General features: G+C 41.8%; 2 protein-coding genes and 1 long non-coding RNA gene across 5 annotated transcripts in view; 1 reads left to right on the top strand and 2 right to left on the bottom strand.

Moving 5' to 3' along the window:
- wnk4a (WNK lysine deficient protein kinase 4a) overlaps positions 1-17,116 on the bottom strand; it is a 43,854-nt gene extending 26,738 nt beyond the window's left edge. Inside the window, exons 1-2 of one of the 3 annotated variants that reach the window (XM_030400649.1) lie at positions 16,938-17,116; positions 16,024-16,695 (exon numbers count right to left, since the gene is read on the bottom strand). In XM_030400649.1, the coding sequence (XP_030256509.1) occupies positions 16,024-16,662 (639 nt within the window). In that variant the 5' untranslated portion in view covers positions 16,663-16,695; positions 16,938-17,116. The remainder of the gene's footprint in view (positions 1-16,023; positions 16,696-16,937) is intronic. The other 2 variants (XM_030400650.1, XM_030400651.1) reach the window with 2 other exon arrangements.
- Positions 17,117-17,435: 319 nt separating this feature from the next.
- On the top strand, positions 17,436-18,199 carry LOC115571302 (uncharacterized). The gene is made up of 2 exons (XR_003981900.1): positions 17,436-17,811; positions 17,962-18,199. It is a non-coding gene; the product is annotated as an uncharacterized LOC115571302 (long non-coding RNA).
- vps25 (vacuolar protein sorting 25 homolog) lies at positions 17,930-23,112 on the bottom strand. Its single transcript, XM_030400652.1, has 6 exons — positions 23,000-23,112; positions 21,049-21,194; positions 20,642-20,695; positions 20,466-20,554; positions 19,597-19,672; positions 17,930-18,800 (listed from the first exon to the last, which is right to left on the bottom strand). Exons 1-6 carry the CDS (start codon positions 23,044-23,046, stop codon positions 18,688-18,690), a joined length of 525 nt encoding a protein of 174 aa, XP_030256512.1. The 5' UTR covers positions 23,047-23,112; the 3' UTR covers positions 17,930-18,687.
- Positions 23,113-23,869: the final 757 nt, after the last annotated feature.

The following is a 23,869-nucleotide window of genomic DNA, read 5'->3' as shown; positions in this document are numbered from 1 at the left end:
TGGGCTCAAAAGCAAGACACTGGGGCTACTTCTGACCAAGTGGTTTTGATGATGGCGATCAGTTTGTGACGTGAACACAGGCCGCAGCTTGTTCCTCACATGTGAGACCTCGGTCAGAAAGACCAAGTGGTTTAAAATAAAGGAAAAGATGTTCTGTTACAAAATAATGACTGTAACATGTTTAAAACGTTATCAGATCATATAAATGTTAATGAATCGTTCGACTTTAATCTCATTTCTACTTCAGACATTTAACTCAATTTTAATTACCTTTAAAAGGGACAGTTCATAATTTTCCTCTTAACTTTAGTGATGTTTATCTATCTAGATTGATTTGGTGAGACGTCAGCTGTAGAGACGCCTGCCTTCTCTTCAACACAATGGAACGAGATGTCACTCGGTGTGGTGCTCAAGAAATACATCTGAAAAGCTCCGCACTAACGTCTCTTTCCAGAAGTCACGATACAGCTTCTTAACATCGCCATCCTGCATAATGTTACGTTACAGGCAAATTAACTCAAATACGTCCTGCTACGAATTTTTTGCTGCTTCACACACAAACACAGCGGCTCACATTTTCTGCGTAATCTACAAGAGACATCTGAAACATCACATAAATGCATAATATAGTTATGTTATTATTTCTCGTGCTGTTTGTGAGAGACATGCAGGCTCTGCATCCACAGCGGACCACATAACAGTCATTCTTAATCAGTTTATCAGACAGAGCAGAGCCTGTTTTGGTTGTTTGAAAAAAAAAAAAAAAAAAAAAAAAACGCACTCCGCAACAAAAAACACATCAATCATTCTCAAACTTCTATATTATAGCAATATCCACAGACCTTTCTGTGCAGGGACTATTTTCTTTTCTACATCCACCAACTGTATCACTGCGCAGAAGGAAACATGCATCAAGTCATAAAAGGAATATTAAGAGGCTAGCTAACTAAGCTAACGAAGCCGAGTAGGCCGCTAACGTTTACATCCAACGTCCATGAGTTGTTGCACGTTTCCTACGCAGTGTGATACGGTTTGCGGATGTAGTTTGGTAGAAAGAAAATAGTTCCTACATGATACATTCTCACAACCACGTCTGTGGATTATCTGGAGGAACCGGGTCATGATTTTCGGACAGAGATGCCGCTGTTGTCTGACAGGGAGATTTATTACAGATTACCCTAAAATTAAAGTTAAGTAGACTAATCATTTTAACTTGTTAAAACGTTTTAGCTCATACAACTTCAATTTAATAATCTACTTTATCTAATAATTCCGAGATATTCAGTTTCCTGATTTTTTTTTCTTAGTAAAGAAACTTTTCAGCGTAGCTTCATTATTTGCGGGAGAAAGCAGCTTATATCTCTAAAACTCTGCAACTCACAACTCAGCTAGAACTTTTAGGTTTAGTTCTGCTTTAGATGTCAACACAACACAAATAAAGGCATGAATATAGGAGTGTGTGAGAGCAGCTCCGTGTGTGATCCAGGGTGAGTGAGTCAGTGGGTTTATGTGTTGCATCTGGATATTTATGTATCTAAGTGCGACAACATCGGACCCCCGTGCGGCGAGCTTTGTCTCCTGTGGATCGTCGCCTGTTTGCCGCACAGAGTCGGCGCAACATGCCTCTCGCCTAACTGTGGCATGCAGCCGAACCACTTGGAGACTCTGACACTTCCAGAAACCGCAGGATTTACTAGAGCTTGGCACGCTGGATGGTGAGATTGCAAAATACTCAAATGACACATGCAGATGTTTGGCAACTCCAGAGGAGCTGTGAGGAAAAACCAAAAATCCTGCTGTGGCAACGCTGAACAAGACTGAAGTGTTGAAAGAACTGGAGCTGATTTTTTAACGGAGCTCCAAACTCAGAAATTGTATGTAAAAAAAAAAAAAAAAAAAAAAAGTGTGAAATAGTGGAAAATGAGGTGCGGATGGAAACGTCAAAGCTGTGTTCGCCGTGTTGTGTGTTGCTATGCCGTCATCTGATTGCATTGTTATTGGCGCTGGCTGATTTCAGGCTAGCTAACGCCTCCTCCCAGTAAACACATGCACTTAATCTGTGACTAATAGCAGTAATAAAAAAACCTGCCGTACAACAAGGCTTCAGTTTGACTTTAATCGCATCGTGATTACAGATAACTATAGATGGTATCCATCTTAAGTCAGGAGCCCTCTGGCGTTTCCCACAGTGGGAAAACTTCTGTTGACAGGCTTCTATCCAACTTTTCCATGGGATACTTCCCCGCACAGATCTTCCACCACTTCTCCCTTTCCCTCTTTGTTAAATGAGGCCAAGAAGCGTTGCGCAACACTGGAGAAAGCGATGCAGGGGGGAGCCACAAAAACAAACCATCTCCACTTTGAAAAGACAAGACAAGACAATCCATAAAAACAGTCTGGATTGTGAGGAGAGCAGAGCTGCTGCCTAAAGTTTGCCTCACGCTGTCGTCTCGTCCAGCTGGATGTTTTATTCTTAGGTGCTGGGAGGTGTGTGAGTGTGCCGAGTCGGGGGTCTGCAATAGCTGGGGGTTGGAAACGCTTTGGCTCGGTGCCACAAAAGTGGAGTTACATAAGCAGTGTTGATGGTAGAGGAGCCACCGGCATTAAGAATTCCCTGTCAGCGCCTCTGTTATGACAACCGGGGACATGGATGCGACATGTCAGCCAACATTTGCGCCGAACCAGGTGGTGTACACTGCAGCTTAAATCGGGAATGAACAGTCTGCAGTGTCCTGAAGTGACACTCAGGCAGATACAGTAAGTTTGACCAGAATTTGGGTAACATCCAGTCAGTGCGGATGGGCTGCGGTGTCTGTAGGACTCTCGATTGAATACAGAGAGGAAAGTAGGGCAAGTGAAAAAATGGATCCAGTCATATTACTTACAGCCTGCAGGGATGTGTTATGGGTTGGAGGCAGGGGGTGCAGCAGTGCATATTTTCATATCCATGTCTTAAGTCAAGTCAATTTAATTTATATAGGCTAAAATTACAAATCACTTGGCCTCAGGGGGCTTCACAGTCTGTACAGTGTTCAAAATGAAAGAAACTCAGTGAGAGTTTGGTTCTGTGTTCTGCAGATATCGGCGACAGAAACGTCCGCCTTCTCTTAAATATAACGAATCTCAGGTTGTGATGACTTTGGAAAAGAGACATTACTGTTGAGATAATCAAATGTACTTTTTTAAGGACAGAAGACAGAAAAACAGGCCGACAACGACAATTTTTAAGAGATGAATACTTTGACCTGCAATCAAAATTGTGTAAGCACAGTCCTGAAACAATTTGCAAAAGTGCAGAAAGTTTAAAGAAATGTTGATATTCGACTACTCATCTGAAGGATAAGGCTGGTGCTAATCTTTGTTTCTCTTGATCTCTCTCTCTATCTATCTATCTATCTATCTATCTATCTATCTATCGAATAATATTCTGAAAACACCAAAATAAACAATACTTTAGTCAATACTGGACAGTTGAAGACATCAACATGGATCTTTATAAAAATTGTGACAGCCATAATAACTCATTTCTATTAACTACAATAATAATTATTGATGGTTGGACAGAACGGGTCAATCATAAAAAAAAAAACAGGTCGTAACTTTTAATCTCATTCCACAGATAATCAAATTCGACTGACATACTCCTCCCGTCTACCTCGACCTCTGTCTGAACCCTTTTAGGGCCTTAAATGTAAGCTTTCCATGTTCTTCCCGTCATTAACTTATTATTGGAAGTGCTGCTAACAGGCCATAACTCCTGCGCTCCAGATGCTGACAGCGAGCGGTCCTGCAGATAAAGACCAGAGTTCACAGAGATGACAGAGGAGACAGGAGAGAACCTGCACGGCTGTGAGGCGGTGACGAAGGGCTCGCCAAGCTCTGGGATTGAGGTCAAAGGCAAAGCGAGAAAAAAAAAGAAAAAAAAAAACGCTCTGACCTCACGCCTGTAAGACTGACATACTCGCCGTGACTGACATTAACTCTGTATAAACACGCACGTAGGCACTCACACTGGCACACTGCTGCATTTAGACGTTTGCAGGTGAGAACTGAGGTGGCAGTGTGCTGCTTCCAAAGAAAACCTGACATGTTCTGTAAATGGAGCGGGCAGTGGGAGGTTAGCCATTAATCTCATTTGGATTGAGGTCTCAGACCAGCCTCTCAATGCTGCTCGCACACTGACAGCCTGACCTGACTTGTGGCGCCCGGCTAATTACCTGCACAAGTAAAAGAGACCGAGAAGCGGGATTACACTATCTGCCATGTATCTCAATGGTGAAAAGTGGCCTCTCAAGAAAGTTGTTTTCCATTTGGTTTAGATGTTTTCTCGAGATGTGAATATACTTGATAGCTTGACTGGATTTTCTTCGGCTGATATTGATATTTGGGAGTTAAATGTATTTCTATTAGCAGCGACCAGCGGCTCTTTAGGTCACTCTGCTGCTCGGTCGGTCTATAAACATTTCCCCACCCGTTGCAGTAAAACGTTTCATCATTAGGAGGCTGAAATTTCCTTCTAGCTCATAAAAATCTGCACCATTAAGTGAACTGTACGAGTCCTCTCAGAAAGTATTGCATCACCTTGTTTGACTTCTTTGGGAACTGTTTGACAGCTGCAAGATCTTGTACCTTTGTTTACCATGTTATTTTTAACATCTCTTAACCTGCCTGGTGTTTGCTTTGAGTGACTCACTTTACACGCTCCTATAAACTGCGCTGCGCTTTCCTTTCAGTGCTTTAAGGCCTCCCTCTTTAAATAATCCTCTTCCCTTTCAAACTAAGATTTGTATTACGCAATTACAAAAACTGAAACCTTCATCTTTGCACGCTATCCAGCTCGTTCCTTCACGTTTATACACGGCAGTTTGTGATTATGGAAATTATATAAAGGTGTCCGTTGAAGTGCAAATAAACATCGATATTTAAGATATTTAGGGTGTTCCCCAGGCGTATCTGTCAATCACGAACAATTCTCCCTTTGCGACTTCAAATCTCACACTTGGATGGTGTGTGTGAACATTGTGAAGACCGGTTTGACCTGTGAAGACTTCACAGCCGACCTCTGACCCGTCGCAGGTTGAAGTCAAAAGGCGACGAGACGACATTCTTGCTCCAATCTGAGCGAATAACTCTGCAAGGGCAGGAAGCGTTGGGCCGAGTGTACAGGCAGTTCTCTCTCATTGTAATGGCATCCGAAGTGTGAATGGAACAAACACGTTGTCCTCAACCGCAAACACAGCGAACCACAGAGAGATCACAAGACGCCCGGGAGGATACAGCCTGTACGAGTTTTGTCTTCAGAAAAAAACAGCGGAGCACTCGGGTCAACGTTATGATTGGAGAAGCGAAGGTAACAAAAGGAGAGAGCTGAATTACGGGTCATCCGGTCAAAACTGGTGATGCAAAAATAGAGACCAAAGTTTCAACGAGGTGCTGAAGGGGACAAAGTGAGCTGTTTATCAATCTGAAGCACTAAAAATACACAAAGATAAAGTTTCTGAAGCTAAATTCGGAGCTAAAACACATTCCTACAGTCTTGTTAGTAACTTAATGTACACTCAACTGATGAAATCCGTACTTAATGAAGCAGTGGTGTGTGAATTCAATAAACAAGTAATGTGTCACATGAGATTCCTCCATAAATAAACAACATACTTAGTTGTTCCTCATCCATCTGCACACTGAGGGCCATTATTCAAGACTGTATGCCGGCCGGGTACACTGGCACAGCGGACACAACAGCCTGTCATGTTCCGCCACAGTTACGTCGTCTGCCGCTATAAAGGGCCAGGGCGAAGCTGAGTGCTCTTAAACCTGATTATACTGCGTGAACCAGCCAGGAAACAGTAATCTTTACAACAGAGAGGCTTTCTGATCAGTCACAGCTACTGAAACTGAAGAAATCATAAACATCAACCCGTAAATATTTTATTGAACATGCATTAACGTCATTGTTTTTGTTGGAACTTGTTCTTCTGGAGTTTTTGGGATCAAAAATAAGATTTTCCTTCGATTGTTTGTCTTTGTGTTATGTAACTGACTGAGCCGTTCTGTGGGTCATAAACAGGGATACAGCAATTAGCTGATGTCGCTATTAACCACAATTTAAAATGTCACCGTTTTGTAACTGTGGAGGCTCATTTAAAAAAAAAAAGGGACTTTTTTCTATGAACAATGTGAGTAATGTGAGTTAAAGCCGCATTGCAACGTCATAAATTAAGACCCCTTCAAGGTCTTAACACCTGCTTTAGAGATGTTTTAAATTCTTGTCTTTCATTTCTAATAAAACTGTATTTGGACCTGACTTTTAGTACTGTGTTATTTCTGTTTCGAAAGCAACTAACAGACATTAACAGCTAACAACAACAGCCAACAAAAAATGTTATAGTGACTGAATACAATAAAACCTCAATCTAAAATATGAAAAGAATTTCATACAGCCATTTTTTTGTGCAATAAACTGATGCATAACCTTTCAAAACCATGAGAGCATGAAACTGCCACTATAATTTTACCATCAAACACATCATGTTGTGAAAAGAATATATATATCAGTTCTTGTGATCTCAGCATGAAGCGTAAAATGTTCTTATATTTCAACATCGTCTCAGTGAACTCGAATCTCATCTCCATCGTTGACGTCCCGATCTGATAACAACAATAACCTCACAATCATCAATCATTTTAAAATGTTTACGAATCATTATCTTGGTTACAGAACAACAGGACTCAACAAGTTCATGACAATAAATATCTGACGTGAAGTTTTGAAAGGTTTGTCCCTCCTGGGCGGATTCGTCAGATCTTCGGCGCCAAGAAAGACCTGGGCGGAGGAGTAATTGCACTCACTTGTTTTTATGGTTTGTTCTTGGGCGTTACAAAGGTGGGTTTTGCCAAACAGAAGTCGAAGAATAAAAGCACAAGAATGTCTAAGTCGGAGGTTCACAGTGTTTTGTTTAAGTTCAATAGTTTTCTATACGCCTGAGGAAGTATAACTGCCTATTATCCAGTAGATAGAAAAAGGGTTTGTAAGTGTGACTAAATGGCTTTATTGTGTGTTAATAAAAAGTTACTAATGATTTATTGATCAATCATTGATACAAACAAAATTTTAGGTTGTCTTTTTATTGAATAATATTTGAAAAAGACATTTGCAAACAGCACATTGTTTATTTTGATTTCCTAAGTTGATAATTATCTCGCAGCCTCCTCATATTTACTGCACCTTCACCTCAGGTCGGTGCCACTGTTCAAGACGAGCATGTTTTTCTACGGCTGACAATAAAGCTGTCACTGTTTGAACTGTCCTGACGCAGAGAGATCCACACATCTGGTTCTCTGAGCCGGAAAATACCCTGAGCTTGGTCGGGAACTCGTGTTTGACTGAGATCTGACCAGCAGAGCGTCAGAGCAGCCTTTTGAAGTTGTTTTTGACCCCGGGCTCAGCAAAGGCCAGCAAGCAGAGAAAAGTGCTCTCACCTCAGGGCTGTATTGCTTTTTTATGAAGCTTTTTATAAAGCCAAAAAAAATCCTTGAATATCAGTTGAACTTCAACATTTCTGGAAAGAATTGCAACATTCTTTTATTCAATTCATGACCGAAAAAAAGGCTTGTTTTGTACTGATGTTTTCGGGAAACGCCGAGAATGAAATATCTAACAGAAATGAAACATGAATCATGTGTTCCTCGTTGAATGTGGATGTTTGGTGAGCAGTTTATTTGTGCTCCGCTTCAGCTCCGGCTGCAGGAGGGGTGCAGCCGCATAGTGTTACACCGACAAACAAGAATGTGCTATCAGGTGCCTCTGGCAACCAGGACCGGATATAGTTTACGAAGTGATGGCATGCACGTGGTGCCCTTCACACAGGAAGGCAACAACATGAAAGATTTATCAATTCTCACCTGGTTGCTCAAGTCCATCCAGAAAATGACCAAAATTTTAAAGTGCATGAAAGTGAGCTCTTACTTTTAGGAGGACAAACGTGATCTAAGACATCACGGCTCAAATCTGAGAGGAGCACTGTTGACTGAGAAAACACATCGCAGTGTTTGTTGATGTGTAATGCGAGGTGCCGGACCCCAAACAGGTAAACCCATTACTGTAAAATCAATGGCCGATTCATCCCAGGGCTCACATGGCAAGTTAGAGCACATTAACGCTCCCGACACCTCCGTCCTGCACGCTCCGACACACATGGTCAGTTCAGAAATGACCAGAGGTTACCTCGTGGAGCACTCTTTTCCTTTACCAACTAAGGCCTCCGAGCCCCAACAGCTATTAAAACTTGAGGTCTTGGGTTTGTTTAGGAAGCAGGACTCTCCGGCCTCTCCGGGGCACAAACTGCAGGGCGACCACGTGTTTTACCCCTCAAGGAACACGCTGTCAAAACTGAAAACACGACGGAGAGAGAGGCGAACGACTTGTCTTCTCCTTAAGGCTCTGAAACACTGTATGATATTGGACTGTCATGAGAGAAATGTGGTGAAATCTAAATGTTAGTAAATATATCATATAGTGCAGAACACAGACTGAATGTTGAGCTACTGCTGCTCTGACACAGATAACTTTGTGACCAAGCTTTTTTTAGTCTCATCTCACCCAGTGTGTCATGCAATTAACCTGCAAGATTGCTGTTATTGCACTGAGGCCTTTACTATGTTAGGAAAGAGTATTTTTCGATATGCATTCGAAAACAGAGGATTAAAATCTGTAAATCTAGTAAACGCCAAGTCCCAGTAAAGATATGTCAGAGATAAATATTGCATTTGTGTGAAACGACTCTTCTGCAGGAATTGATACTGATGTTATTTAAAAAGAGCTCTTTTCTTTCTTTTCTTTCCACTGATCTCCACCCGACAAACACGAGGCAGGGCTAGTGATCGTGCAAAATGTGGGCCACCAGATTAATATTACTGGAAGCTGGAAAACTTGGAAAAAACGAGACCTGGATCGCTCCCTGAAATCTCCCAGATCTACAGAAGGATCCCAATAAAAGTCATGACTCAACTGGGACGGAGCTTCTGCCAGCAGCACACTTGTGTGCGTAAAAAGACAATTGCTCACTCATTACATCTGGCAGATCAAACCACCCTCTAATGTCTTTTTTCCATTTTCTGTTCCCAGTCTTTGGCTGGCGCAGTCACATTTAACTCCAGTTGTGAAGCTTTGTACTGCTGACAGGCGAAAATAATCAGATTTATCGTTTGAAATATAGGCAATATGTTTGTGTAAAGTCTTGATACATTCTCTGCCATGAATTCAGAGAATTATTCTGCGTGTTTGTTGAGGAAAAACAAACTCTCAGATTATTGTGTTTGCATGCCTGGCAGTCAGAGTAATACCGGCTTATCTAAGATATCATGTTGAGCTTCCTATTAACCAAAAGTCAAGGAAGCTTACTCGAGCTGTTCTGAACACAGCTATACCCTGTATGGTTTATGGTTTCAGTGCACTGGTGTCACAACTGTCAGATAGACAGATATATGCTAGATAACAGCATCAAGTACGGGTCTGGCTCTACCGCCCATCCATCCTTTTAAAGGTCACTGAACAGAGCTGCAGCCTCTTGGAGTCAGGGTACAGACACCAGTCTACCAAAGGGAAGAGACACAAAAAACTTTTTCACTCTCATTTTTACACCTACGAGCAATCCAGTTTCCAATAGAGACAAACAAACACACCAAACAGCCCCAGGCAGAGCACAGAGCCACCGTGCTGCACCCAGCTCGTACGTCCAGTATCCACCCTGAATAAGACACTAACATACTATCAACAGCAGCCAATGAGACACGGTTATCTAGTTTTGTTGCATACTGTGTGATACAGACAGGCTGTATCTCGCAGGGCAATCACCAAACGGGTGCACATTTAGTACAGTATGTAAGTTTCATAGGTGACACTGTGCGGCCTTCCTCTCAGGACTGCTCAGAGCCAACACAAACAAACAAACAGGCCTCACGTCAACGTGACGCGCTGCCATGTGTAAATGTAGGCTATCATTGTGGGCCTCCTTCATTTTCTCCTCAAAGAACATTGGCAGGGCCTGATAAGCTGGATCTCGCCGCACCGAGGGCCCTGCGAGGAAAGACAGTGTTGATGTTGGCTACAGTGGAACTGATAGGAGCCTACAGCTTGTGTTATGTCACTGAACACAAGCTACATTCAGATAAAGGTTACGCAGCCGGGCTCGTAAGGCCGCATGAGGCCCAGGCAGGCAGTAGAGAAGGGCAACAGAGCGCCAGGGTTTGGTGCCAAAGAAGGTTGATGCTTTGTTCAGCCTCATAAGTCAGAAGGCAAACTGTGCAGACCCGAGCTGCGAGGCGTTAATAAGGGTTTACAGCTTTAAATTAATCTGCAGCTATTATATGAGCCTTAAAGCGCTTAGCTGAAACGTAAACACTACAGCTTCCAGCTCTTTCTGTCCGCCGAGCCCACTTTCAAGAGAGTAATGGTTCCAACTCTTACTACAGCAGGGCTGACGTCAATCTTCCACCAACACACACACACACACACACCTCCTCCTACTTTCTTTTGTCCTTAGGTAACTTCTCTTGAACCTGATGACTTAAACATACAGAGTCGACCTGAAACAGTTGTTGTTATTGTGAAGTAGATTAACCTGTTAGTTTGGGTTTTGATTGATTGACTGTTTGTTGTTTGACTGATTCACGGTTTGAAACTCCAAACTAATCCTCAATCATAAACATGAAGCAGAGCGACAAAGCAAATATTCTAAATATTCTAATTTAATTTTAATTTATATTTTCCCTTGATAAGAAACTGAAATCAATTCATCCACGACGGTTTTTAATCACTTTTCTGTCATCAGTAAACTGAATAAATGCTCATGAACTAGAATTTCAAAGCAATATTATAATTCTAAGTCAATCGAAATTAAATCAAGCGGCTAACTTTCAGTTCTTGACAGTTTTCGATCCTCAGTGCTAAAGAATATTGAGGTTTGATACCAATGATGACAATGAAAACTGATTTTCACATCACACAAGTGATCCTTTGATACCTGCTGTTGCCTCTAGATGAACATTATAACTGGATGTATGCTAGAGTGGATTTTTCAGTCTCATCTGCACCAAAACTGTCAAAAAAACTAACAAAATCCAGCAGTTGGCACAGAAGAAGAAGACATTAGTAGAGAGTTACCTCAACAATGTTTCTGGTATGTCATCATCAGCAGATAACTGCCTCTACGCCTGTATTTAAGCACCCAAGGAATTGGCTAATTGGTTTTGGGTGCTGCTGTATTTTGAAAATGCCGATCCAACATTAAGCCCTCCTAACTACAGATAGCGCTGAAAATACAGGTGGCCGTGGTGAAGTCGAGTGCGGTGGATGTAGGAAGAAGACTTGGTTTAAAAAAATTAAACATGAGAGTATAAAAGTGCTGCAGGCTGGAGGAGCTGCCGTTATTGTGCAACCAATTCCCCTTTAAAGTGGCTCACCAGAGAGGATATGTGCCTCGGCGCGCTCATCCCTATCAGTTATTCAGTACCTCACTGTGCTTGTTGCATGAATCAACACAACAGCCGATGATCAACAGTCACATCTGACGCAGTTCTGTGCAAGCAGCTGTAATGGTAACAAACGCAGGAGGCTGTGAGCTCTCTTTGCCTCGCTGAGGATGAATGGAAGTGGGAGGGGACGATGCGGTGGCTCATCCATTTTTTATCACCTCCACATTTCCTTCAAAGCCCAGTTTATGTTGCCTATATGGCACCTGAGTCACCTGCGAGCCTGTGGGGGTGACGGGTTGCTACGTAACTGCTACATGGGAAGTTTTTTACTGTCCTCCTTCTACTTGAAACAACTCTAAACTTACAGCCACGTGTCTTTATCACCCACCGCACAACCATATCTTAATTACTGTCAAATGTATGATTAAATTAGCCAAATTAATCAGACTGAATTGCCATTTTATTTCACTACTTATCCAATTATCCATCATGGTCGTACACTGCTATTTGAACAGTGTATTCTGTGTCCATTCTCTTTGATTTTATTTTTCTATTTTCGTCTTGTTTAAATCTAGTTTCACACTCATCTATCGCTCAAATCTCTTTTTCCTTCTGCTTTGCTTTACTGCTGCAACAAAGGGAGTGTCTCTGGCGTGGGATCAAGCTTATCCAATTTAGAGACGTTGTTACAGACTTAAATGTCTGGAATGTTTTAACTATTTGATCACCAGAGTCTGTCATTACACAACAAAAGGAAAAATGGTCACAGAAATATTAACAGTGGCAAGTTATTAAATCAATATTACAAATACATGTTATAAAAGTGATTAAAGTGTTGCGGCGCAATATGCTGTGATACAGTACATGTCCACTAACACAGTTTTCTTGATATTTGTTAGAGCTGCAATTCAAGAAGTGTTTGTATTTATGTGTAGATCCGATACAAAGGGACACAGAGGCCTTCAAAGGTCGAGAATATTTGATATTTGGCTCGTTACCATCGACCGAAATGTCTAGATTAATCCATTGCGACCTACCAATGCTGGATTTTTGGGGCAGATACCAATTTTGAGGTTTTAAAGTTGAAAAACTGACCTAGACGGTGTTGTATTTAATTGGAAAACCATTTAAAAACGAAAGGCAAAATAATAAAATGTCTGTAAGCGGTGTTACACAGAAAATTGTGATTAGAGGGCACCTCGCCACGCTTAATGACATCGAGTGATCTCAAATATATCTCTTTTTTTCATCATGATTCATGTGTTATTCGGTGTGAAATTAACCAAAATGTGGAGAACAAAAAACATCCTATCTCACAATGGTTAAGAAAGGGGAAAAAAATATTCCTGGATCCGCAACAAAAGTAAGTTTTGTGGAAATCCATTTGGTATTTTTTGTGTAATCCTGCTGACAAACCAACCAACCAAACATCCAACAAATGGACACGGCAGAGGGTGTGAAGAAATGTAAATATCACTGTGGAGATTATAAAAAGGTAGTAAATGACAGATCTAATGGTTCTAGGTAGTCGCTGTGTAAATGTTTGCCTTCCATAAAACCTGGGGAAATCAGCCGTTATATAAATATCTCTCATTCCTTCCAACACAACGAATACAAACCCTACCTCTCCATTGTGTTACAGTCTTAAAATAAGCCAGTAGGCAGAGTTTGAGCAGTGACGTGAGCCCTGTCTTTCTATTATAAACTGGCCGGGCTGAGCGTCGGTGTTGCGTGTCATGGAAGAATCTAAATGCACTGTTTATTTTTTGTATGCCTCGCTCCAAAAAGTTCCTGTGGACACCGCCCAGACAGTGACACTGACATTACAGTGCACACGGGACAGGAGAGCGTCTCCGTAAAAATCATGACGAAATCAAACAATGATCTGATTAAATGGGAATCAAAGTAAAGCAGATGTTCTCCGACACCTCCTTCACAGACTGAACTGTGTGCAGACGGCCGCTCGGGCTCTGTGCTACATAGTCAACAGAGCTTAAGGCATTTCTACCCGACTTGTAATGACGCACCTTCGGCTGCTGCTCTGTCAACATTACAGGGGTGATTGTGTTTAGCCACCAACAGCCAGCTTTTGTGTTCATTTAAGCGATCAAGGACACATGTGGAGGACGGGGTTGGTGGTTCAAGTTAAGAAATGCGGCGACTGCGGCTGACTCTGTGTCTTTGAGGTTAACATATCACAACAGTAACCATATCAACAATGGCCACCTTTAAGCTTATTAGGAGCGATTAAGGGGCTTAACCAGGCTCATTACTCGAGTAAAGAGACGGAATGGCATGCGTGTTTCCGAGAGACGCAACACATTTTCTACAGAAGTTAAAAATCAGCAGCATGCTCTGAAAGTCAATGATGGTTGGACCCCTGGTTGTTTTTGACCCGAGGCTATGAAACATCCAAATCAGTGCAGGTATGGAGGACATCTGTGCCTGTCAGAGCCCTGGGAGTGTCTCTCAGTGACTCACTTCCTGCCTCCCCCAAACAGACACCTGTTGTGTAAGCTGACAGGTGGGCTCTTGAGGCTCTTGAAGTCGGGACCTGCTGCTGCTGCGGCTGCTGCTGCTGCTGGAGTTTGAGCCTCGAGGGCAGATTCACTTCACCCCATATAATCCCTGACTTTGTGCGCCGGTGCCTCCCGGAAGGCTTAAATGCAAGACAAAGCCTACCTCTGTGCATCGTTTAAGTAAGCTTGTGAAGGTGCTTTCATGTGCTGAGATGTCTTAAATCACCTTCCAATACCTTTCAAATAAAACTAATCAAAATACAAGTGTTTATGTGGTCCCGTGTGAGTTCGATAGCAGCGTATAAGGGCACAACTTCACACCTGAGAAGGCTTATATGGCTACCAGACACTGACCTTGATGCACGTCACACATAAGAGCAAATGTTAAGGGAGGACTTACAGCTTAAATCTTTAAATCCTCCACTGTGCTATCAAACCAAGAGAGGAGGCAGCTGTTACTCAGGCTGTTTGGTGCCTGCATGCCAAACGCTGCATCGTAAAAAAAAAAGATCTGAGACACCTCTGTATGTTTTCATCAGACAGGACGGACAGAAACTGTTTTTTTCTCTGACATTTACATGCTTCGCGTGAGCATAAATCCCTGGAAACTTTCCCAAAGAAAAAGCGGAGCTATTTTCACTCTCCCGAATTCCTAACGTAGATCCTCAGAGCTGAATATACGATCATGATCTCTTCTCTTGTTCTCAGTTTGCACGTGAGGCGTTCGGGGAGCTCGCCTTGTTAATGAAAACAGAGATTAGGGGGGATCATAGCAGGCAGAGTGGTTCAGTCGGAGCTGACTGCTGACAGGATGACCTGGGTTACCATGAGCGGGGGCCTGACACAGCCAGACTCAAGGTCAACGAGGAATAATATTCAGTAGATTAGCTGCTTCGCGTCGACTCTGGTGACCTGAAGAGCAGGGGGGATTAGAGCGGAGTGGGGCAGGAGAGCAGGGGAAAGTATCATCTTATGTACCTGATCTGGGTTTGTTGCTGAACAGAGACAGGTGTTAGAAGGTGTTGTACAAATTGTAAGTTTAAAGGGGCGCTGTGTAGTTTTGGAGAAGAACACTTATAATATCAATGAGGTCATAATATAAACTAAACAAACAAGCTTCTCTCAGAGGAAAATCAGGTTGCCAGAACACTGTTCGAAGGTGGCAGGGTCCGCCACATATAAGTAAAACAAATAAGGGGGCAGCGTTTCACCGGAATAGCTGTTAACTGCTGCTAACTGTAGCTACTGATAGCTAGTTAGGTCAGTAGCTGTGCAGTTAGCAGCACAATACGTAGATCATATGCCAAAACATTCTGATGATAATCTTAGGTCATTTGTTAGCTTATAACATGTTGTTACCCTTTTAAAAAAGGTACAATATGTAAGAAGTTTATTTTAAATATTGAAAACTGTACTAAAATTATTAAAACAACATGAAGAAACAATAGTTTTGATTCTACAACGTCTTTAGATTGTGTTACAGAGATATCTACTGAAGTTAGCATGCTGACCTGCTAGCACCGTTTGCTAGTTAGCTCAGCTAGTCACGCAGTTAGCTGTACGGTGAGCTGGTTTAGGTTTTTAACGAAAATTCGTAAATGTTGCGTCTTTAAAGGTGCAATATAAAACTAAACTAAACTATAGAAAGTAAAAGTTTCAACAGAACATGAAGAAACGTCTTTTTATTGTGATGCAGAGATATCAACTGACGTTAGCATGCTAACTAGCTAGCAACGGCCATTCCCGGTCTAAATGGAAGTGTTCATAACTCCCTGTTCGTATAGCTAGCCGCATAGCTAACTAATCTAGCAAGCTAAAAGTACAGTTAGCAGTTACTATGGTGATATGCTGCAACACATTTGTTTTGATTATCTTTTATTTCTCACATAATGCACCTTTAAAGCGACACTACCTGCTCTGGTCGACACCAACAGGAAGGTAAATATTTGAGGAACTTGGAATGAGACTCAACGATCAACTATCTTTCTCCAGAAGTAACATTTAGTGTTTTCAACAGAAGACGACATCTTACCTGCAGCTCACACCACGCCACCTCCACTGTCGTCTCCGTGTCCAGTCCTTTATAGACCGTCTTGAAAGACCCCCTCCCGATCTCTATGTTGAATTTCAGGTATCTTCCATCAGGTGAAGTCGCCACCGCCTTGGTCTCCACGTCCTCTTTCTCCTCCAGCTCCCACTGAGTATCAAACGTGATGCGGGACAAGACCTTGTGCTGTTTGTGCTGGAGTTCATTGTCAGACTCGGAGCTGGCGTCCTGAGGGCTTGATCTCTGGACGGGCTCCCAGGTCCCGCTGTGGGAGCCGGAGCCGGCGTCGGGCTCCTGGCTGCTCGGGGGCGTGTTGGAGCTGGTGCCCGGGCTGGAAACTGGAGACGGGGACGGCGGAGAGTCGTCGGTTTTCTCATCCTCTGCTCTGGATTCAGGCAGGGTGAGGATATTCTCAGCCGACCAGGACAAGGCTTTGGAGAGGGCGCCGCTGTACAGAGGCGAGTCGATGTCCATGCTTATTTTCTGCAGCCCGTAAGAGTTCCTCCGTGCGCCCAACCCGTGCGCCCTCAGCACGGATGGGACCCGGGACAAGCAGTCGTCGTTCATATCCAAAGAGAGGCCAGGGAAGCCGCGTCCTGGTATCTCAACCTGTGCGTGTGACATTGTAGCAGGTTCAACGCCTTCCTGACTTAGAGCCTAAATGAGAAATGGCACCAGGACAATAGAGTTACCGTTACTTCAGGCGCCCGAGTTACTTTTCCATGATGTCAGTGGCTTTAAACAAAAGGCTGACAACCAAACAACAGACCTGTGACACGACTAACAATACGAGATCAAACATGCCTATCTTTAAAATCTAACCTGTAGCTACAGTCGCGCGTAATAATATATTTAAAGTGTGTAAAAACAGACAGGAAAGTGAGGAGAAGGTTACTTACTCGTGCGTAAAAACGATTCACAAAGGCATCGCGCACAGGAGCGCAAACTGACGCATGGTTCCCATCAAATAACGAGCGCTGTCCGCTTCTCTTCTCTTTACAGAGACCTCTGCCATAACCTCCGCTGAAAGGACGGCGCTGCGTATATCAACACGGCTCCGGAGGGCTGTGCGTCCCGTGCGCTCCCGAGTGCGCGCCGCCAACTCCTCCCCTCGCCGCACTGTGACGCGCTAATAGGACTCCTTTCCAGAGGGGAGTAATTACAGTGTTGCAGGAGGAGTGTTTGCAAACGAATACTCTGAAAAACCTCAACACTTCATTAGAATGTTCTTGCATTCATTACATAGATTATTTTTCTATGCGTAATCGGTGCCCAGGAGGAGTTTGTGGTGTGCCTTTAAGATGTAATTGTGAGTTTGCAAAAAGATGCTTTCAGATCTATAAACTCAATTTATTTTGTCATGTTTTGTTGTGTTGATTGGGTGGACAGGAGCCAGATGTAGGTCGTCTGGTGAGCTCATGGACTGTGCGTAAAAGAAAAACAGCAGCAGGACAAGATGTACCATCTTCTAGAAAATCTCCAGTTTCTCTGAATTTCACTACAGCTCTCTCATTCAATCTGTCGTCATCTGATCAACCTGAATGAAAGAGATAAGCAGCCCACGGGGGGTTAATGATGCGGGTCTGACCTCTAGAGGGAGCCACACCGCAGAGACTTCATGAAACAGGACAACCTTTATCAGCCAAGGCCACACTGGGCCCCACCTGTCCCACATGTGCACACTCTGGGTGTTATCAGAACAAAACACACTGGATTCCCTGGAGTCGTAGCACATGATGTGAGCGGCGCATCCAGTACAGCTGCAGGCAGAAAGTAGAGCACAACATCTCCATCACTGTGGTGCCACTCTGCACGTCTGCACACTGCAGGGGCGCTGATAATAGTATCACACAGACAAATCAAGAGTGTGAGAGAAACAAAAAACAAGACAGTTTAGCAAATTTCTCTTTATTTTTTCTACAGGATATGAAAAAAAGAGGTTGGATATACACAGAAAGAGAAAGAGAGAGCGAGAGAGGATAACAGGAGTGTCACAGTAGCTACTGCACAATAAGAGGACGACAGCGATCTGTACATGAAGTCCACTATTTTTATTACGCTCAGCCGAGTCGAGCCAGGATTGGTGGTCCGCGTCCTCTGTGGTGATCCTCTTCTGGAAGCATTTGTTCTCAAAGTAAAAATAAAAGTCCCCCTGGTGTTGCGTTCTGGGATTTCTTTGGGATGCCTGGTTGGAAGGGAGGAACAACATCCGGGCGAGAAGGTCCGGAGCTAATTATACCCAGGAAATTTATCAAGAGGGGAAATCTGGATAAAACTATTTACAGTAAAGACAGAGTACAGTTACAGCTGGTGGGGAGAGACTTTCCCCAAGAATATTCAGACATGACGACCCTGATAAGACTCATTGCATGTTTAAATTGGCAACAGACGTTACCCCCCAAAGAGAGTGACAGCTTTAAACACAGCGTCACCTAAAATACTTCCCCCCCCCCCCCCCCCCCCCCCTCAAAACACTTAGACCAGATATTCCTCCAATAACGAAAGGCAACAACAACCGCAGGACCAGCATCCTCTGGGCTGAGCATTGAGGTGCACCGTGTGTAGCCTCAAAGGGCTAATTCTAAAAATTTGTCGTTAAGGTACAGTATGACGGCTCCCAGACAGAGTGCGTGCGATTCCAGCACCGCTTCAGAAGAATTTGACCCCCTTTCCGTCCTCCATGGTGATGATCTCCGCTTTGCCGTCCGTCTGTAACGCCTGCAACGAGCGCAGCAGCATCCACTCTTCTAAACCGTGGAACTCTGCAGAGACAGATGTTTCTCACGTCAGGAAGTACAAAATGAAAAATGTACAACTCAGACAGCATCTTTTAAAAACAAAGTTACGAGGTGCTTCACATGGAAAGATCAGGACTGAAACATTTCAGAGCTACAACTGAAAAATGAGGCAATGGAAAGTGGATTTTTTAAAAAGATAAAACATTAAATTTTGTATTTTATCTGTCTAGAAGTGACTTAAAACGTTGGTTCTCAACCTCGGGGTCATGAGTTAATTCCTCACCAGATGGTTGTGGAAAAGAAAAAAAACATTCTTTAGACCGGGGAACAGTTTATAACCAATAAATCAATCAAACTTTATTTATACAGCACCTTTCAAACAAATCAAAATGCAATTTAAAGTGCTCTACAAGTGAAAAAACACGGGAAATCAAACGTATTTGGAGACTAATGACCAAACCAAATGCAATAAAATGAGTAGTTAAAATAATAAAAGATAAAGACAAGCAATAAAAATAACTATAAATATGAAATAAATGTCAATAAAGTAAAAGAGAATATAATAATAACGCTAAACTGTGATATAGATGAAAAAAATAAAGGGTTATTGTAAAAACAAGTATGTATAAGTATAAACATTATAAACTTGAGTTAATTAGTTAGTTAGTTAATTAACTTTAGATGTAAAGAGGAACAAATTATAGCCAATAACCACTGATTTGTATCTTGCACAAGCTGACTTTAAGTGTTAATCCATCAGCCTGAAAACTGTGTCGCTGCTCATCAATCTTAACAAATTTTTTTTTAAAAGATACCGTACCTTCACCTTCCGTGTCGTCACCGTTGGACAGCTCGTAAAGTGTAAACACAGAGTTGACCATCCCGTTTTTGGAAACCTAAAATGTTAAGAGAGAAGAATAACACAAAACACGTGTTCTCCTTCATAAAGTTTAGACTGATAGTGTTAAATAAAGTTGTTTTAGAGCACAGAACTGGTGATACATCAGAAACATCAATACTTCAGTCCATCTCCAATCACATTCACTCCTCTGAAGGCATCAATCTCTTAAAATGTCTCGTTCAATTTGGCGCTCTCGTGCACTAATCATTGTGAAGTCAGCGTCTCTACACAGCACCGACCTTCACCTTCCGTGTCATCACCGTCAGAGTTTACAATCACAGTCAGAGTTCTCCAGCAGCTTATTTTGGATGCATTACTCACATATTTTGACTATAGCAGTTATACAATACCCTGCTTCCTGACGTTTGTGTGTGTTTCAGAGAGCTGGTGGGAGGAAAAGGCTTTACAGTGAAACAACACAGCTTTTCCTGACAAACATTCAAATGTCCTGGAGTGGAAACGAGATTCATGTCGACACGAGGGGACGGCTTTGTGTTTGTTTCTTGACGGGAATTATTTGTCTCGGCGATACTTTCCCTCGGTTGAGTCCTTGCGGGTTAGGGGTTACTATATGTTGGCAAGAATCTCCAGGAGAAATCTAGCTGTGGAAAATGTGTAAAATTCGATAATCCTGAACCACAAGCTCTGGCAGCAGCACATCACACTGCTCTCACTCCCTTATTTGTTGCTTTAGAGAACATTTTCCTTCCATTTATACTTCCTCGGCCCCACACGTGTTCAAACATTTCACAGACCGTACGGGACGTGTCTTCAGTTTGATGACTCACCCACTGGTATATTAACTTGCCCCACTCCTCCGGTCGTCTCCACATGACTAAACACCGAGACTTGTTTTTGTCCAACCACTCCAGGTTCCCTGAAGTCAGACAACGCACAAATGATTAAATGTTTATCACTGTTTGCATGAATTCATAGTGAGAAGGTGAGATAACAGAACATTTACCTTTTTTCCTCAATTCCTCAAAAACAACTTGAATCGCTTCCATTGATAGTTTTCCTGAATTCAGTTAAGGACAAAATAAATAAAAAACAGAGCAAATGTACAGATGATATTTTTACATTTTACAGATTAAACAATTAGTTGATATTTAAATGAATCTTTAGTTGCAGCCCTATTCAGCACTGCAGCTTTGTCAACATTAATATCATGTGTCTGAAGTGTAATTTTAAGTCCTCATAAATAAGGCAGCTTTGAACCCTCGACTAGTGATCCAAATCAAACAATCTGCGCAAACACGAGAGTCAATATGAATCTGAAACTCTGGTTTTAGAGTAAACAATTCACGTGAGCATCTCTGGTCGAGCTAATCCGCTGGCCTCAACTGAACCACAGGTGGGCTGTTAGGATACGTTCTATCTTCTTGTTGTTGAACACGGGGCTTTCCTGCGCCTCCATGACGTCCAGGGTGTAGAGCTTGTGATGTCGGCAGTAAGAGAGAGCCAGCGAACACCACGCCGCCAGCTGTTTCTGTCTCGTATCAACATTGGGCTGTAGCCTGTCCACACAGAGAGAGACGAGCCAAAGATGAGAACGCACGCTCAGCACAAGACAAACAGCGAACCTACAGCACTGCAAACGCCAGAGAAGATTCAGTCCAGCTGTTCGTTTAGTGCACGTAAAATGACATTTATTCAAAAAACTGCTCTGTTGGTGTCCTGTGCTTGGAATTCACAGGTCGGTTCTAACAAACACGGTACTGGATCGGCGCATCAACGCGTGTACTTGAGTTTCTGGTACTGTTATTGTTATGAGAACAACCCTAATTTGTGTCTTCTTTCTATGTGTGTTTGTGATTGGGAATATATTCATAGACGTGTTTTCCCAGTACATTTTTTTTATGACAGAATAAAACCAGGCCAAAACAAGCAGCTAATTTACTGGGATATGTAAATATGATGTTATACAGAGTCAAACAATTTCCATAACTGGCTGCTATTGTTGTAGTAAAATGTAATAGAGAAATTGTGGGCACATGTATCAGCATATTGATTTTTTTAGGGAACTGTTAACTGTAAAGCACTCGGCGATATTTCTGACAACAGTGTGCTTCCAGTTTTGTGTCAACAGTTTCAACACGACAAAGCCCCCGTGCACAAAGCGACCTCCCAGTATTGTGTGGAAGAATTCGACCTTAATCCCATCCAGCACCTTTGGGGATGAGCTGGAATGATAACCGTGAGACCTCGTCGCCCAACAACAGCGGTGGACCTCGCTAGTGCTGTTGTAGCTGAATGGGAACAAATCCCTGCAGCCAGGTTCCAAAATATATATATAAAAAATGCATTTTTCAACAAATAGTTGAGGCTGTTAAAGCAACAGATTAATATCCTTGGTTCAATAATCACATCCTGAATATTTAATTTCTAATCTTACAAAGAGGACCATGAAGAACATCGCAACATCAAATGTACAGAAAGTACAGAGCCTGTTTCTTGATGTCGGGGAGCGTTCAGGTTATGTTAATGTATCTTGTGATAAATTACACAGAATGAATCAGCATTTCTAAAGAAAAGGGGCCACAGCTGATTAAAGTCTCTGTTTTGCACAGTAACAGTATCTGTGAACATGCATTGACAACACAAAACAGTTCAACACTGAGAAACAAAAATCTGTGTTCCCACCATATGATGAAGACTAATGTACTTAACAAATGCTGACAGATGAGATGTGAGTCATTCACAGACCTCTTATAAACTATCAGCCACCAGTGTTTGCTGTCTGAGCTATTAAAAACTGGGTCCCAGACACTCAGGTGTAACAATTCTGTCAATTTCTGATCAAATTTCTCTCTGTCGGGTTACAAATCTTGCTAACAGTTATTAAAAAAATAGCCTGTGACCATGGTAAAAGATAAAGCTGCAACACTAAGATTGTTCGGTCACATAAGCTGCTGTAATATAAGTTTTATTTCAGTGTTTTCGGTCGCTCACAACTGAAGTTGCTCGCTATCAAAACAGCTAGCTCAAGCTAACAGCTAAACCCATTCTCTAAAAACTCACACACACAACAACAAAGTAACCCCATGTTGATGTTTATAAATATTAGCATGTAGTCGAGTCTTTATAAGTCGCTGGATGAAAACAGGTGGAGCTGTTATGTGAACTTTCGCCAGCCTGTAGGTGTGTAAATCCACTTCCTTAGCAATCTGTTTTCTTTAGCCAGTTAGCCGGCTAACGTGAAAGGTAGCTCGTTAATCAACGCGTTCGACTCATTAAGATATAATTAACAAAGGTTAATAAACAGCGTTAATGAAGGTTTTTAATCTGTCCTTTCCATACAGCTGATAAAGAGTTGACTCACGTAAAAAACGGTGGGAAGTTATATTGCCAGGGCCACTCAAAACTCATTGCAGTAGATGCGGTATTCACAGCTGACAGCTTCCGGAAGCGCGTCCAGCATCTCAAATAGTTCCGACTAGCAACAGATTTATAAAAGACCTTACAAAACAAAAACATGAATTACAAAACAAATACATAATAATAATACAAAATAATAATGATGATAATAATAATAATAATTAGAAGGAAATTGATTGTAGAAATATATTCATGTATATTTGTAAATTGAAATATATGATTATGTACAAATATAATGTTATGTATGTATTTAGTAAATTGGGAAAATCTAGAAATTAAATGTATACATTTAAGATAAATAAATAAAAAGGAAGTTTCATTGTTTCAATGTGAATGATTATAGTGACAATAGAGGTATATTCTATTCTAAACAACTACTTTTTCTCAAGTAAGTACTTTACTTTTCAATGTACTTATACTTAACTAAATATAAAAATATGTATGTATTCGGTAAATTGAGAAAACTCAAATGTCTAAAATATACAACTCATATGAATGATAAAACTTTATGTTTAAAATTGTGAAATAATTTCTCTCTATAAATTATTTGGATTACCAACGGTGGAAGTTAACTGACTACGTTTACTAAAGTAAGCACTATACTTTTCGAGGTACTTATATTTAACTTGAGTATTAAGCTTAAAGTTTTAGTCTGTCACTGAGTACCAGGGTTTAAAAACTGACAAAAAACAAACAAACAGACAAAGCATTAAAGAAACATAAAATAAATGATTTAAAGAAGTCCGAAGTATCAATAAAACATCAAAATACAAAAAAATACTATAAAATACAAATACTGTATACTTATTGTATA

This window comes from Sparus aurata, chromosome 20, assembly GCF_900880675.1.
Source record: "Sparus aurata chromosome 20, fSpaAur1.1, whole genome shotgun sequence".
NCBI lineage: Eukaryota > Metazoa > Chordata > Actinopteri > Spariformes > Sparidae > Sparus > Sparus aurata.
The sequence above is the reverse complement of the archived record's forward strand: the minus strand, read 5'-3'. Positions and strand labels throughout refer to the sequence as shown.